At 37.6% G+C, this 17,003-nt stretch overlaps 1 protein-coding gene across 6 annotated transcripts in view; it reads left to right on the top strand.

The window, feature by feature from the left end:
• tube1 (tubulin, epsilon 1) overlaps nucleotides 1–17,003 on the top strand; it is a 61,057-nt gene that overhangs the window by 5,705 nt on the left and 38,349 nt on the right. For 4 of the 6 annotated variants that reach the window (XM_084431799.1, XM_084431795.1, XM_084431798.1 and 1 more), the window contains exons 3-5: nucleotides 9,331–9,383; nucleotides 9,515–9,569; nucleotides 10,886–11,001. In XM_084431799.1, coding sequence (XP_084287925.1) covers nucleotides 10,901–11,001 — 101 coding nt within the window. In that variant the 5' untranslated portion in view covers nucleotides 9,331–9,383; nucleotides 9,515–9,569; nucleotides 10,886–10,900. The remainder of the gene's footprint in view (nucleotides 1–9,330; nucleotides 9,384–9,514; nucleotides 9,570–10,885; nucleotides 11,002–17,003) is intronic. The other 2 variants (XM_084431797.1, XM_084431796.1) reach the window with 1 other exon arrangement.

The raw sequence follows: 17,003 nt of genomic DNA, 5'->3' as shown, positions 1-17,003 counted from the left end.
GCAAGAAAAGACAACAACTAGAGGAAAAAATAAAGAATTTGGAGAAGCAGTTATTTAGATATAAGAATTTACAAGTAGAAAAAGAGCTGTTGCTGTTAAAAGCACAGTATAATAAAGTTACAGCGGATAGGGCAGCCTCCAACATATTAAGATTAAATCAGTCTTTCTATGAACAGGGAGAGAAGCCTGGTAAGATTTTAGCATGGCAAATAAAACAATTAGAAGCACAAAAAAATATAACAACAATAATAAACACAAAAGGAGAAACAATTGTGGATCCAATAGAGATAAATAAAGAATTTAGAAATTATTATGAAAAACTTTATGATTCCCAGGGTCAGACCGATCTAAATGCACAAAAAAAATTCTTAAACAAGTTAAACATACCAACTATTGCAGAAGACCTTAGCCATCAATTAGACTGTGACATTAGTGAAGATGAAATAGTCAAAGTAATTGATAGCATGAGCACAGGTAAAAAAGCTGGACCTGATGGGTTTCCAATTGACTTTTATAAAAAGTTTAAGGGAAAGTTGGTAAAGCCAATATTGGAAATGTTGCAGGAAGCTTTTATAGATGGGGACCTCCCCAACTCAATGGTCAGTGCATTAATTATCTTATTACCTAAGCCTGGAAAATCTAGGGATAGATGTGAGAATATGAGGCCAATAAGTCTGCTTAACTCAGATCTTAAGATAATCAGTAAATTACTAGCAATTCGTTTACAGGAAACCCTTCCATTGATCATCCACAGAGATCAAAATGGCTTTGTTTTGGGTCGGCAAGGTCTGCATAATGTTAGAAGGGTTCTCAACGTCATTCAAGCATTAGACGATACTAAGGATACGGCCCTCCTCTCCCTGGACGCCGAAAAAGCGTTTGACAGGGTAGAGTGGGCCTATCTTTTTGATGTGTTAAGACGCTTTGGATTTGGACCGAAAATTCGAAAATGGATACAGTTATTATATTTAAATCCTATTGCTGAGATTTTAACAAATAAAAACGTGTCTAAACCAATTTCAATTAAACGCGGATGTCGACAGGGGTGTCCGTTATCTCCATTGCTCTTTACTTTAGCAATGGAGCCCTTGGCTATAGCAGTACGGTCACATTTACATATAACCGGAATCACAATTAGTCGGGTAGAACACAGACTGTCGTTATATGCAGATGATGTAATTGTATTCCTTTCAAAACTTAATTCTTCTATTCCTGCTTTGTTAAAACTAATTGAGGAGTTTGGTCATATTTCAGGATATGTAATTAACAGACTAAAATCATCTATCTTGTTGCTAGATAAAGGAGAGAGAGAGAATCCACCTATAGTAGTTTCACAATTCAAATCAGTTTCTAAATTTACTTACTTAGGAATATATATCCTTCCAAATTTAGATTTAATTGTTCAGCATAATTATGAATCGATAACTAACGAAATTAGAGATAGTGTCAATAGATGGATTCTTCTTCCCATGTCTCTTATTGGTCGAATTAATATTTACAAAATGAATATACTTCCTAAATTGTTGTATGTGTTTCAGAATATTCCTTTGCCACCCCCTGCAGACTGGTTTAAAACATTTAAGAAACTACTTCTTGATTTTTTATGGTCAAACAAACGTGCTAGAATAAGACTGTCATTACTTCATTTGCCCTATCATGAAGGAGGCTTGATGTGCCCAAACTTAGTATGGTACTACTGGGCAGCTCAGCTTAGATCTATAGGGTACTATTTTAGCAAAAATGACACTCCCCAATGGACAGAAATGGAGAGTAACATTTTGAGTCCTCCGTTACCTTTGTACATTTTTTCTGATACAGAAGCTAATTTGTTGAAGAAAACTAAAAATCCAATAGTTAAAAACATGGTCAAGGTGTGGTATAATGTTAAAAGATACATTAAAGAACCAGTTATTTTATCACGGCTAACCCCAATTTGGGGAAATCAGAACTTCTCCCCAGGGAGAGCCGATGCAGTGTTTAAGCAATGGGCTTTAAATGGATTGGAGAAAATTCAAGATTTATATCCAACAGACTCAGACAACTTGATGTCATTTGACATGCTTAGACACAAATTTAACATTCAAAGGAAATATTTTTTCAAATATCTCCAACTCAGAAGTTATATAGGAACCAATCAAAACAATTTACGAAAACCACCCAAATCTGAGTTAGAAGAAATGATAAGTGAAAAAAGTTTTAAAAGGGGAGCAATCTCCCAACTTTATAAACTACTGCTATCACACTCCCCAGATAATTCAATCCTAAAATTAGAAGCCTGGAAGAAAGATCTGCAAATAAATGTATCACCAGATGAGTGGGAAATGGCTTGTAGTAAAGCACATAAGCAAACTATAAATTCTAGGTTGAGATTATTACAATACAAGTGGCTTATGCGTGTGTATGTCACTCCTGTTAAATTAAACCAATTCAATCCAAATATCCCAGACATATGTGCAAAGTGTGGAGAGGAAAAGGGAACATTGTTCCATTGTATTTGGGATTGTAGAGAAATTAGAACATTTTGGGGAGTAATAAAGCAAACTGTGAATGATATTATTTCTAAAGATCTTCCTCTGGAACCTTCTTTAATCATCTTAGGCTTGTACCCCAAGCACATAGGATATACAAAAAGTGAGATGCTGTTCATTGATATATGTTTATTACAAGCTAAAATGTTGATTGCATTGCACTGGAAAAGCACAAGTAGACCAAGTATTGGACAGTGGGTTAAGCAGATGTTGGCTACTCTTCCATTGGAACGCATCACATACTTGCTAAAAGGAAAAAAGGACTTGTTTGAAAGTATTTGGAGACCTTTCATGCTCTTTGCAGAAAGCACAGACTTAACCGAAGATCAAGAGGAGGATGACACTCATGAATAGTTTCACAGTCAGGGTTCTGCCCGTTGGGAGATGGCTAGTCTCTGTTTACTTGTGTCAAAAGGCATATTGGATATGTTATATGGTAACATTGTATTTTGTGTTTGAGAGCGGGTTCTGTTGTATGTTACTCTAAAAGTCAATAAAAATATTGTGGAAAAAAAAAAGAGTACATTAAAATCTCTGAAAATAACAATAATAAAGTCAGTCACGTTCCCTCCCCCCACCCCCCAGACAGATACAGTATTTATTTTTTGGATTTAACATTTGTAGATGATCTAGATAGCAGCCATATCACTCTGTAGCCCAAGACTGGTTGCCCACTGAAGCTAAGCAGGGTTGAGCCTGGATGAGAGACCTCCTGGGAAAACCAGGTTGCTGCTGGAAGAGGTGTTAGTGAGACCAGTAGGGGGCGCAGCGCTCACCCTGCGGTCTGTGTGGGTCCTAACGCCCCAGTATAGTGATGGGGACACTATGCTGTCAAAGAGCACCATCCTTCGGATGAGACGTTAAACTGAGGTCCTGACTCTCTGTGGTCATTAAAAATCCCAGGATGTCCTTCGAAAAAGAGTAGGGGTGTAACCCCGGCATCCTGGCCAAATTTGCCCATTACCTTCTGTCCATCATGGCCTCCTTGGCGCAATATGGCTGTCGTTGCATCATCCAGGTGGTTCTGCATATTGGTGGTGGTTGTGGAGATTCCCCCTTTCATCTGTAAAGCGCTTTGAGTGCAGAGAGATAAATTTCATTTTATTAGCATAAAAACAGCGCCTCCACTAAATAAATTGTACCGGGCGGACACTAGGACCTTGAGGAGCTTCTGCTGCTGCATGCGCTAGAGAGTGACTGTTGACCGGTATCACACAACGGATGAGTCCTTCTGTTCGGGCGTTCACAAATTCAAGGCATCAATTAAAAAAAACTGTAATATAACAACCATACATGCAAAAGTTCACTTCAAGAACCTTTATCGCTAGCACTCCTTGCACACGTGAGTTATTGCAGGCGCATATCTGTTATCATATCGGTCAATGCCGAGGTTTTGTTATATATACATCAATTCCGATGTTGTGCCGATAATATCGTGCACTTTTAAGTATATTCAACTGAACATTTATTTTCAGATATAATAATTACACTCAAATCATATCTGAAATGTTTGTATACAACTCAGTTACATATAAGGTAGTTGCATATAAGGTCTTTAGAGGTCAATCGATAGTGTATTTTACCAATAACTAGGTTGGAAAATAAAATTGCTACAATCGGCTGGTTTATCGGCCGATACATCGGTGAATCCCTAAAAAATAATCCTGTTTCGACAAGTCGTGATGTATACATTTTGCGTTTTTATAAGATTCGCCATAACATTTATTTAAAAAAATGTGAATGCAACACAAAGAGGACACTATTTAAGCTGCCGCAAAAAATATCTTGAGCCACTTCAGTGTTTCCCCTAGAATTTTGGGGGGGAGGGTCCAGGGGCATGCACCTCCATTTTTTTTTTTTTAAATAACCCCTTAAACCAAGGCTTCTGACAAGTTTTGTGGATAGAAATGGACATTTCGAGACATACAAATATGACATACCATCAACAGATTCAAGGCATGATTATTGCAGCACGTACCTTAAACTGGTCACAAACAGAAACCTTCATTTTATAATTTTAGACAGGATTATTCATGGTTTTCTTTTGTGTTAATTTTCAGATATAAGGTAGAAATTGATAGGGGGAAAATGAAAGGGACCCAGAAAAAGATTATTTACAATTTATTGAAAATTGTATCTTAATGGCAAAGGCCACACCCAATCTGTGAGCACAAGATCTCTAAAGGCCCGTTCACACCAAGGACGATAACTATAAAGATAACGATAAAGATATTATTCTAAAAATCGTTCTCCATATTAAAGAATAACAGAGTTCACACCACAACTATAACGATAAAGATATGAGGAACGATATCGTTGGGATCACTTTCAGAACGATTTTTTTCCAGCTGTCGAACGATAAAACACTGACAGCCAATCAGAATCCATTCTAATTTAAAGGTCTCGCGCATTTAAAATGGCAGATGACATTGCAGAGAAGTTAATCGTCGAGGTACAAAAAAATCCTCCACTGTTTGACAAGTCAAACCCCCTTTTCAAGGATACGTTAAAAAAGATGGATATATGGAAAGGAATCGGTCGTATCCTGGGAATAAATGGTGAGAAGTATTAACGATGAGATATTACGCAGTTTAGCATAGTGTAACAAAATTACCTCAGGTAGGCTATCCAGCGCTAGTTTTGACAACATTGCTGAAGTTGCAGTGAAAAAGGCGTTGTATAATACATAAAGGTGTTGACTAGGCGATGTTTTTATCCCATCATTGACTTCGTCAGCTAAATTCACTGTTAGATTAGATCGATTACACTAGACTTGCTAGATTCACTGTTTAGATGCGCTCGGAACATACGCATGCTGGCTGAGGACATCTGCTGGCAAAGACGTGTAAATGCAATAAGAACAGCAAAAACATATTCAATGACATGCTGTAAACAACAATTATAATAAAATGTAATCTATAACATCAGTCAATAATCATTAAAGCTATTGTAGTACGTTTTTCTCATTTTATGTTCAAAATGTGTGTGTGTGTATGTATATATATATATATATATATATATTATTTATTTATAGGGGATAGTGCTAGGAAGAAGTGGATTAACATCCGAGATGCCTATCACCTAAGTAGAAAAAAAGCAGCCACCAAAAGTGGAGACCCAGCTAAATTTCAGAAGCCGTACAAATATGCAGGGATCCTGGAATTTATGATTCCACACCTGCAGTTCAGGGAGTAAGTTAATTATCAATAATCAGAACTTTACTTTTGCTTTACACTCATAATGAGTTAATTTATTATCTAACTATTTTAAAATCTCATATGAATTCTAATGCAGGCCACATAAAATTGTTTTAATAGAACATCCAGTAATCTACCAGATGAAGCAGAGGAGGAAAAGGATGCAGATGAGAGACAGCTAGAGTCGAAAGGGCAGAAGAGGGCAGAACCAGGGAATAAATCCAATTCTGCACCCAAAAGAAGTGGCATTTGTGCTCCATCTGCAGTTGATGCTGCAATAATGGAGTATTTGGGTAGCAGGAAACAGCATCAGGAGGATGAGCTAGATGCATTTTTTAAGTCAATGGCTACCTCCATGAGAAAGATGCCAGATCACACAAAAGCTAAGCTAAAATTTAAGATTCATGAGCTAGTCCATATGGCAGAAATGGAGTCAATGTATGAAGCTAGTGGATCCTCTTCAGCCAGTGAATTCGAGTACACATATTTATAGTCTTCCACATACTGTTACAACTTAACTTTAAAATGTGCAGATAAAATGTCTTTAAATGTTGTGATTGTTTAAGGAATAAATGAGTCAATTTATGTGGTAAGCTTTTTTTAGTCATTCTAGTCAAATAATATTGTAGTGTTGAGTACATTGTGTTTTTAAATTACTTCATAAATATCATGAACAAAATAGAATGACATAGTTGTGCTACTGCTAACTGCAGTTCAATTCCCTATTGAGCCACTCCAAAGCAAGCATTCTGCTGCCATGGGACTCCTCCAGTAGTGGACATAAAATAGTCCTTGTAGGCCTCCCTTATCAGAAATGCTTCCTTTGATGGATGATTTCCACACTGCTGTAGATTCTGTACAGCTCCACTGCTACTGGATTCTGCCAAACACTCTGGTGCTTGGTGTTGATTTGATGGGTCTGTGGTTTTGATTATGTAGTTATGCAGGACACAAGTGGCCTTTATAACTTTGTCCACATTTTGGGGCTGCAGCTTGATCCTCCTTTGGTACACCTCCCACTTGGATGCAAGGATCCTGAATGAGTTCTCCACCACCCTCCTGGCCCTTGATAGCCTATAATTATAAATTTGTCTAGCCTCGTCTAAGTTCTTTCCAGGGAAGGGGCGCATTACATTCTGTGACTGGGAAGGCTGTATCAGCCACAATCACATGGGGTATTGGTTGTGAGAATCCAGGCAGTGGTCTTGGTTGAGGGATTGCCAAGTTGTCTTTTTATTGCTTTCCCTAAAGCACTTTGAGCAAAGATGCCCCCATCACTGTTGGAGCCATGGCCACCAACATCTATTATAGTAAAGCAATACCTGTGGTCAACCAGGGCCATCAAAACAATAGAGAAACCACCTTTGTAATTATAAAAGGTGGATCCAGAGTTTGATGGCGCCTGGATGACCACATGCTTTCCATCCAGAGCTCCAATGCAGTTTGGGAACTGCCATCTCTCCTGAAATCCATCTGCAATTTTTGTCCAAGCCTCTTCATTTGGTATGGGCATGTACTGAGGCTGCAGTTTTTGCCAAATTGTGTCACACACCTCCGGGATTATTGTTGCTACAGTTGATTTTCCAAGACGATAGTTTAGGTATATTGTTTTGTATGAATCTCCTGTAGCTAAGTATCTAAAAAACAAAACAAAAACAATGGCAATTTATGAACTAAAGTTGTTGATCAAATGTTTACATACACCTTAAATAATCTGCAAAATATTAATAATTTTAGCAAAATGAGAGGATAATAAATTTTGCATTTTATTTACTACTCTGGTGAAACTGTTTCACACAACATATATAGTCCACAACACAAAATTATAGCTTTTTTTTTAAAAGCATCAGTGAATGTTTTCACCCTTTGCAATTGTATGGGTCCCTCAATTGTCATTAGTGTGAAAAGATCTCAAAATCATGTAATTGCGGGGAGAGTTCAAATATGCAGAAGAGGCTGGAAAACCAAAGAATGTGCTGGACCTGGGGAAATTTTCTGAAGAACATTGCAGTAACTGATCATGACAAACAAGACACTCATGAAAAAAACCATCACAAAAACTATCATCCACATAACGCATGACACGGTATGTGTCATGCGTATCAATCAAGTATCAATATCAACTTTTGAATGTCAAGCTATAATTTTGTCTTGTGGATATATCTTTTTAAGTTTTATATATATATATAGTATATAAAAATGCATTTTATGTCATCAGTCTGATTAAATCACCAGTCTGATTAAACTGTTATATATATATATAATATATATATATATATAAACATCTGTTATGTAAAACAGTTTAATCAGACTGGTGCTAAAAACTTTATATTGTAATATTTCTTTTTATGTTGCTAAAATTACTAACATTTTGCACATTCTGAAAGGTAAACTATATGAACTTCATAGCCTACTACTGCTTTTAATATAAGGCTGCTATTATTATTATTATTAATACTATTATTATCATCCTTTAAACTACTATGTGCAAATAGCATTACTGTAATAGCCAACATGTTGCTCCTTTGTCTCATCTTTCTTTCTTTTTTTTGTAGCCTAACTTATGAAATTTATCCAAAAGTTTGTTGGATAGCATTTCCTATAGCAGTGGCTATATACTATAGGGCAGGCTATATACCTAAGACATACTGCCAAACGGTCTCTGGCGCTGATCGGATTTCTGAAATTTGTTTGGCTCTTGCTGATGTCCTCTTTCACGATGTCCAGGATGTCTTGAAACTGTTGTTGATTCATTCGAAAATATGAATAAAATTTGTCTTCAAAAGACGACAACTCTCTAATCAGAGTGAAGGATTCTCCCAACTCCTCTCGTCTTTTAAGGATATCGTGTACCCAAAAGCGCCTGTTTTTCTTTTGATATTTTTTTGTAACGTAAAGCAGCAGCAGGTCATCCATTTTTGCTACTTTGAAACCGCAGCGCGGGCGCGTGCTTAGAATAAAAAGACCGTTATCGGTCATTGGTGTGGACGCATATATAGTTATCTTTATCGTTATCTTTATAGTTATCGTGCTTGGTGTGAAGGCATTAATGCTGATACGCATGCACGTGGCCAAATGCTGTCCTTGTAGCCTATTCCTCAGGTCTGTCTTCACCTAGAAATAAAGGTGAACTTTTTCACTGAATCTCTTTTTTCACTGAAAAATGTCAATATTCGGTACCAATACCAGTAAAAATCAGTAAAGTGACATTAGCCTAATCGAAAGTATTTCCATATGTGGCTCTTTCCTCCTTTCTTGTCAACAAGTGGATTCAGGCCACCGCATTAGCAGCGCTGCCGGTCGCCATGTCTCAGTGTTTTTAGGTGTGTAAGTGAATGAAGTGAATGTCGTGATATTACTGATCATGTGAAGTTTTTGTAGCGGCGCTGAAAATCCAGCGGCGGCGCTGCACCGCTAGTGAATACATTGTAGGGGAAACACTGCACTTCCAAATGTGGTTTTAAATCATCAAATACACATCCGATATGTGGACATCTAACCTTCATCTAAACAAAACAGTTCTGCTCATGTTTACATACGCACAATATACATGATATCAAAGATTAGAAAACGTCATTAACTGAGTCTTGATTTTGTCTCTGCAGACAGGAGTTTATGATGAGGCACTGAGCAGCTTCTTTAGAAATGTTGATCAAAGGTAGGCTCTCTCTCTTCTCTTGCTCTCTCTTCTACTCTGTTCACGATCCTCTGTTTGTCCACATGTCATCCTCTCTGCTGATCCTCTTTAGTTATTGTGGGATCTCGTGTTTGTGTGTGGTGTTTCTGTAGGAGAGCGGATGGAGCAGACGCTACAGGGGGCAGAATCACTGCTCTAAAGGCCAGGGTGAGCACCATGTTAGGTGATGTTTTGGAATTGGAGCATGGAGACAGGACTGTAGTATCTGACTGCTATGTTGTGAATGTTTGTGTGAGCTTCAGATCTGTGCGGTTTGGCTTATAGTGCCTACAGAATGTTACGCTTATGGAGAAAGACATTAAAAGAGCAAGACTAGTTATACAGCAGCCAAAGATGTCAGTCTTAAAGGATTAGTTCACTTCAGAATTAAAATTTCCTGATAATTTACTCACCCCCATTCAAGATATTCATGTATTTCTTTCTTCAGTCGAAAATAAATTAAGGTTTTTGAGGAAAACATTCTAGGATTTTTCTCCATATATTGGACTTCAACGGTTATCAATGGATTGAAGGTCCAAATTCAATGCAGCTTCAAAGGCTCTACACAATCCCAGCCAAAGAATAAGGGTCTTATCTAGCCAAACAATCTGTCATTTTCTATATAAAAAAAAAAAAAAAAAACACAAATTGTTTTTACCCACAAATGCTCGTCTTGCACGTCCACAACTTCACGCATTACGTAATCATTTTTGGAAAGGTCACGTGTGACATTGACGGGAAATTTTGGGCGAAAAACTCCATCTCATTTTCTCCTCCAACTTCAAAATCATCTGACATCATTGGTTTACCTTTTATTTATTTATTTATTTATTTATTTTGTAAATGGTGTTTGACTTAGTCTTTGCACATTCGCTTTGTAAACATTAGGTCTGTACTTCCGCCTACGTCACGCTTGACCTTTCAATGTGATTACGTAATGTGTGGCGCATCACAGCAAGTGCAAGATGAGCATTTGTGGTTAAAAAGTATATAAATGTTTGTTTTTTTTAGAAAATGGCCGATGGTTTGGTTAGATAAGACCCTTATTCCTCGGCTGGGATCGTGTAGAGACTTTGAAGCTGCACTGAAACTGAAATTTGGACCTTAAACCCATTGGTTCCCATTGAAGTCCACTAAAATGAGAAAAATCCTAGAATGTTTTCTTCAAAAACCTTAATTTCTTTTCGACTGAAGAAAGAAAGACATGAACATCTTGCATGACATGGGGTTGAGTAAATTATCAGGACATTTTTATTCTGAAGTGAACTAATCCTTTACACGTGTACATGGACCAACAATTTAAAACATTTTTTTTTGCAAATTTTCCTCTCAAGTACGCAGTTGATTCATATATTATTCAGTTCTCGTGTAGACAAAATGACCATTCCTAATAAAAACAACAGGAGTCAATGGAAAGTACCCAACATAATAGAAAAACAAATGTGTGTGTGTGTGTGTGTGTGTGTGTGTCTGTCTGTCTGCAGGCCGTATTAGTGGACATGGAGGAGGGAGTCCTAGGAGAGATTTTGCAAGGACCGTTGCGTTCTCTCTTCAACAGCACACAACTCATAAGTGATGTCTCTGGTTCAGGGAACAACTGGTAAGTGTCTGTCTCAGCAGGGACTCTGTCACACTGTCTACATGCTAAAACGGACACAGTGCTAACTAGGGCTGGGTAGTATGGTGTTATATACTCTGCAAAGAGAGTAATGTGTCAACAGATTCTGCTATAAGTAAATTAAGAGCAAAAACCTGTCAAAACCTGCTGGAAATTATTGTCTGCTCGTCAATGACCGCTTACTTTCCGTCCCAAGGCCTCTGCAATTCAGACACATGCTACTAGGGATGTCCCGATACCACTTTTTCACTTCCGATACCGATACCGATGCCGCAGCTTTGGCTATTTGCCGATTTTATTTTATTCTTGAACTAATACTACTAATAATAAAATATATGGAAGCTCTTTGCTCAATTAGCCACATAAAAACATCTCACTCAAATGGAGAACAAATACTTCTCCAGTATATAGTCCACAACAACAGTTGATAATGAAAGACTGCCACCCTTTATTCAAAAGACCTTGAGATATGTTTGGTAATTGTATCTGAATGAATTTAAAATTAATTTGCTATATTTCAGATCAATATATTTGTTTCCTTAAAATTTTGATTAACTTTATTCTCATCTGAATTATAAATAATTTATTTCTGTATAAAATAATACTACTTTTAAAAACACATTTTGATTTTCTTTTTTATTCAATGTAGAACATAAACAGATTAGTGCTCTGTTTTAGGACAAGAAATGAAAACCAATGCAATATGATGAATGTCCAAAAGATGAGATCATTTTTGCTTTTAAACAGCGTGTGTGTGTGTGCGTGTGTGTGTGTGTGTGTGTGTGTGAGATTTTGGTTGGGTGACAGTTACAGTTTGACAAGAGTTTACAGTTTGACCAAAGCACAATGTTGTGTTTTACACAAATATAAGCTAAACACTTTTTGCAGTTTTAATGATTTCCTGTATGAAAATGACGGAGTATGTTTTTATGTTTCCACTGTTCGATCGCGCCCGTGCCTCTCTCTCTCTGACACACACATACATTCCAGCATTGCAATCTTGACATCGCAGCCTGTTCATTTTGCTGCGTTCACACCAAACGCGAATAGAGCGTCAAATTCGCGTCTAGTTCGATGCTTGAACAGTTTGAATGCATTCGCGCGTCCAAAGCGAATAGGACGCGCCGCACGCATATAATGCTAAAGCGAGCGTTTGAAGCGATATAGACGCGCGTTCCCGCATATGTCTATGCGCGTATCTAACAGTAACGTTAGTTCCGTATTACATTAATTAATGTGCACGCGAGTTTTATTTATTTTTATACCGTGTATTCTCCGTGTAAATCCATGCACCGAACGTACGTTCAGTACGAATACATGTACCGTTACATCCCTAATAGATATCGGATAATTTTTTTTCTCCCCTCCCATATCCGATCTAGCGTTTTGGGCCAGTATCGGCACGATAACGATGCCGTGGATCGGATCGGGACATCCCTACATGCTGTAACATGTACTATGGCATACACACATTGCTCTTGATTCTGTATGGCATTACCTCCTCTCCAATCCAATGGCTAAAGCCCAAAGTAATACTTTGTTTTTTGCGCTTATGCCAGGGTATGCTAGGGTATGTACACTTTACATGCACAGCCTGATTTCTCCAACCAGCTTGCACAAGGTGGCATCACTAGCCCAGGCCATTATTTCACAGTCAAAAAAGAAATGTAAGACAGAAAAACAAGTGATGGAGTTATTTATGTAATCCTGGTTTCCTGAGTAGGGAACGAGACACTGGGTCAGTAGCTGGCGCTATGTATCACCCTCCAGGGGCCGGTTGCATAAACCTCTAAGACTAGTCTTACAAGTTAGACATACTTTTTTTTCTTTAAGACTATTCATAGCTTTTTTAAATGTTACATAAAAACATAGATTAGCCTAATTTGAGACCGAACTGTAGTGTATGCTAGTGTTACTAGTGGTTACCAGTTACTAGTAACTGCTAGTGGGTCATACTAGAATTTATGACACTGTACTTAACGCAATGGCTGTGTTTATGCAACCGGCCCAAGGTGTGATGATTTTCCGTTTAGAATCACACCAATTCATTGGCTGAAGGTGGAAGTGCTGGACATGCACCTCAGATTTTTCTAAGAAGTATTTGTAGCAGTAATGGAGTATGGCAGAGCTAACCAGTGTCTCGTTCCCTACTCATGGAACCAGGGTTACATATGTAACCGGGACGTTCCCTTTCATAGGTTCATTTGATGCTACATCAGTAGCTAATGCTGTGGGAACACTAAACCACACATACTTCCTGGAATTTGCAAAGTTGGAAACTTTCCATGGGATTAATGGAAATTAACGGGAAATTGCAGCACCAAGAATACCGCATGAAGCCAGTTTACGAAGCAGCTTACATGGTGGACCCAAAGTATGAGAAAAGCATTCTCTCTGGTGAAGAGATCAACAGAGCTTATACTTTTATTACTGCCATGTCTCACCACCTGGATCTTATGAAGACAAAGTTCTCGGCAGTCTGGTAAAATCCCGTACCAAGCCAGGCCTTTGGGAAGGGGATGGGATATGGCAGTCGTGCCAGCACATATATGTTAGGGGTGGCAATCTTTTGTAATCTCACGATTCGATTCAAAATCGATTCTCAATTTTTTAATCAGGTTTCAAATCGAAACTTGTTTTCGAATTTCATTGCAATTTATTTGCCTTAAAGCCTTATATATAAGAAAACATGTGCCCCCAAACTTTAATTAAAGTTTTGTTGAGTTATTATTTTTTTATCTCATGTTATTGTTTTGTATTTTTTTTTATACCGCCGCTGCTCAGTCTTTCATATTCGCCTTTTGCGGCGTGAACACGTGCTCATGATTCTTTTGTATCATTTGAAATGTGTGATTATCAGCTGGTTCCGATCAGTTGCTGATCTTTTGAAGTTAGAAAAATATAATACACACTGTTGCGTTCTCAATATTTTGTGATTTAGCCTGATACAGGATTTTACAAGCAGGTATTGTTTGTTACCGTGGAAACTGTTTGCGCGTCCACTTTCAACGTGTTTCTTGTGTGTAAAAAGTACAAAACAACTTGACGTGTGCCAGTAATTATACTTTATTTATGGATAATTTCATTTATATTAATAAATACATTGATATAGGACCTGTTGTTGTGAAGTAAGTGTCATTTGTCCCCCGTTGCAAGCATGTGTGCTCTCTAAACTGTCTGGTGCTGCACTGTTCTTTGTTCCGTCAACATCACGTTATTAACAGATGATTAGAATATCAATTTTTTACATTTATGAATCGATTCCAATCATTAGAAGATAGAATTTATATGTGAGTTAATTTTTGCCCCCCCCCATATACGCATCTACACTGTAAAAAGTGGTCTTAACTTAAAAAAACGGAGAAAACCCGTTGCCTTAAAATTAAGTCATAAACTTATTGCATAATTGAAATAATTAAGTTATGTTAACTTAATTTAAACAAATTTAGCGTCATTTTACCAGCGTGGCCCAGCACGGTTATACCGCACCATGTTACAGCACAGTAGGGCTATTGCAAACAGAAGTCTACTACTACATAGAAGTTTCATGTCGGCACATTATTTGAATGGACTTTGCTTTTCTGATGAGCACGAGTGGAGCGTTCGCATGGGCCGTGAGCAGAATATTGATAGATAACGGCAGCGATAACGGCTAGAGCGAGAGTGAAACCTGAGCGCTGATCACTGAGGGACTGCCGGGGCAGCATATATTTTCGGCTCATATTTTCAGCCGTTTTTCTTTTGACCGAAAATAAAAAATGCCATTTTCGGCCGATAATATCTGGCTGTCGAAATTTCTGTTCATTCCTATTCGCAACAGGCAAGGATTTAGAAACTGGTGGCCATCCAGGGCAAACCTAAGCCTGTTTGAGCCTGACACAGAGGCAGAGGTGGAGATGGAGGATGTTGATGAGGTCCAGGAAGAAGCCATTGAGACCTGAATGGATTGAGAGGAAAAATGCAGAAACCAGAAGCTTGAGAGAATATGTTTTCATTTAAAAAAAAGTTCTACTCAAAAATAAATCCAAGTCAAAAACCATTTGACTTGTATTAATTTTCCACCCCTTTGCAACCCTACTTGTTTTCTTGTTAAAGATATTTTTTGTTCTTGTGTGATTAAAAAAAAAAAAGCTTTTATTGAAACCAAGCATCCTAAATTACTCGGTTTGTCCTTCTTCCTCTTTATTATGTATTTGCTGGTTATGAAAACACACTCTTCATTGCGAAACAAAACCTTGCAGGTTGACCTTCAATCTGCTTGTCACAGATCACCGGAGATGGATTTTATAACCAGGTTTAAACTGGGCCTATGTTACTTTTCTTCATGTGTTGACACCCATGTTCTGTAATAGCTCCTGACAGCCTCCAGGCATGTTACTGAACAGTCACACTTTATGGGATTTGACTGTTTAAGTGGTTCTTCATGTACCAGTGTTCAAGGTTGATTGCTCGTCATCTTCTTAGACAGGTATTTAGAAAATTTTGATTTTGATTGAAATGACACCAGTCATAACCTAAGGCCAAAGATGAGTCAAACCGTGTCAGACCTTGTCATGTTGCCTCACATTTATAGTGTTAAAGCATTTCAGTTCACAAAAATCATTATACAGGTGTGTTATTGATACAAAAGCTGTTCTGAAATGTAAGTGACATGTTTTTCTACCAGATACCTTGTTATACCAGATACCCAGAGAAAAATAAAAAATAAAAATCATCCAAAATACTTATACTTCTGTTTAGAAGTTTTTTTAAAAATAAATTAATACTTGTATTTAGCAAGTAACCATTGAACTAATCAAACGTGACAGTAAATTCTATTTTAAATAAATGCTGTTCTTTTGAACTTTCTATTACCAGATCAGTGAACCCAAACAAACAGATGAACTAGAGGAATTAACTAGCACTATGAGCACCATTCTCTCTGGAACATTGGATATTGTTGCACCTATTAGATTAAAAAAGGTCAGAGAAAAAAGTAAAGCACCATGGTACAACAATACTACGCATGTTCTAAAGAGAGAAACCCGTAATTTGAAGCGTAAATGGAAACAAACTAATTTAGAGGTCTTTAGAATCGCATGAAAAGACAGTATGTCACGTTATAAAAAGGCCCTAAAAGCGGCCAGGGCTGAGCACCTCCGCAAACTAATAGAAAACAACCAAACCAATCCTAGGTTTTTATTTAACACCGTGGCTAGACTAACAAATAAACAGATGTCACCTGAACAAAATATTCCGTTACAGTTTAGTAGTAATGATTTCATGAAGTTCTTCACTGAGAAAATAGAAAACATCAGAACCACAATTGTAAACGTTCAATCCTCAATCGCGCCTTATAATTCAGCCTCAATTATCACCCCGCAAGAACAATTACAGTGCTTTACAACTATAGAACAAAAAGAGTTAAATAAACTTATCACTTCATTTAAAACAACAACATGTTTATTAGATCCTATACCCACTAAACTACTGAAAGAAGTGTTACCTATAGTGGAAGAGCCTCTCCTCAATATTATTAACTCATCTTTATCTTTAGGTCATGTTCCAAGAACATTTAAACTGGCAGTTATAAAACCTCTCATTAAGAAACCACAATTAGACCCACATAATCTAGCAAATTATAGACCCATTTCAAATCTTCCTTTTATGTCTAAAATACTAGAAAAAGCTGTGTCCGCCCAACTGGGCTCTTTCTTGCAAGAAAATGACATCTATGAAAAGTTTCAGTCTGGATTCAGACCGCATCATAGCACTGAAACTGCGCTCGTTAAAATCACAAATGATTTACTTTTAGCTTCTGACCAAGGCTGTATCTCACAGTGATGGAGTACTCGAGTCCTGGACTCGGACTCGAGTCCGACTCGAGTCCCTGTTCTCTGGACTCGAGTCCGACTCGAGACTCTATTCTCAGGACTCGTGACTTGACTTGGACTCGCGGACTGATGAATCGTACTTGGACTCGGACTCGAGGATATAAAATCGGA

This window comes from Rutilus rutilus (assembly GCF_951802725.1).
Source record: "Rutilus rutilus genome assembly, chromosome: 15".
In the NCBI taxonomy this organism is placed as follows: Eukaryota; Metazoa; Chordata; class Actinopteri; order Cypriniformes; family Leuciscidae; genus Rutilus; species Rutilus rutilus.
This window is presented reverse-complemented; position numbering and strand designations above follow the sequence as displayed.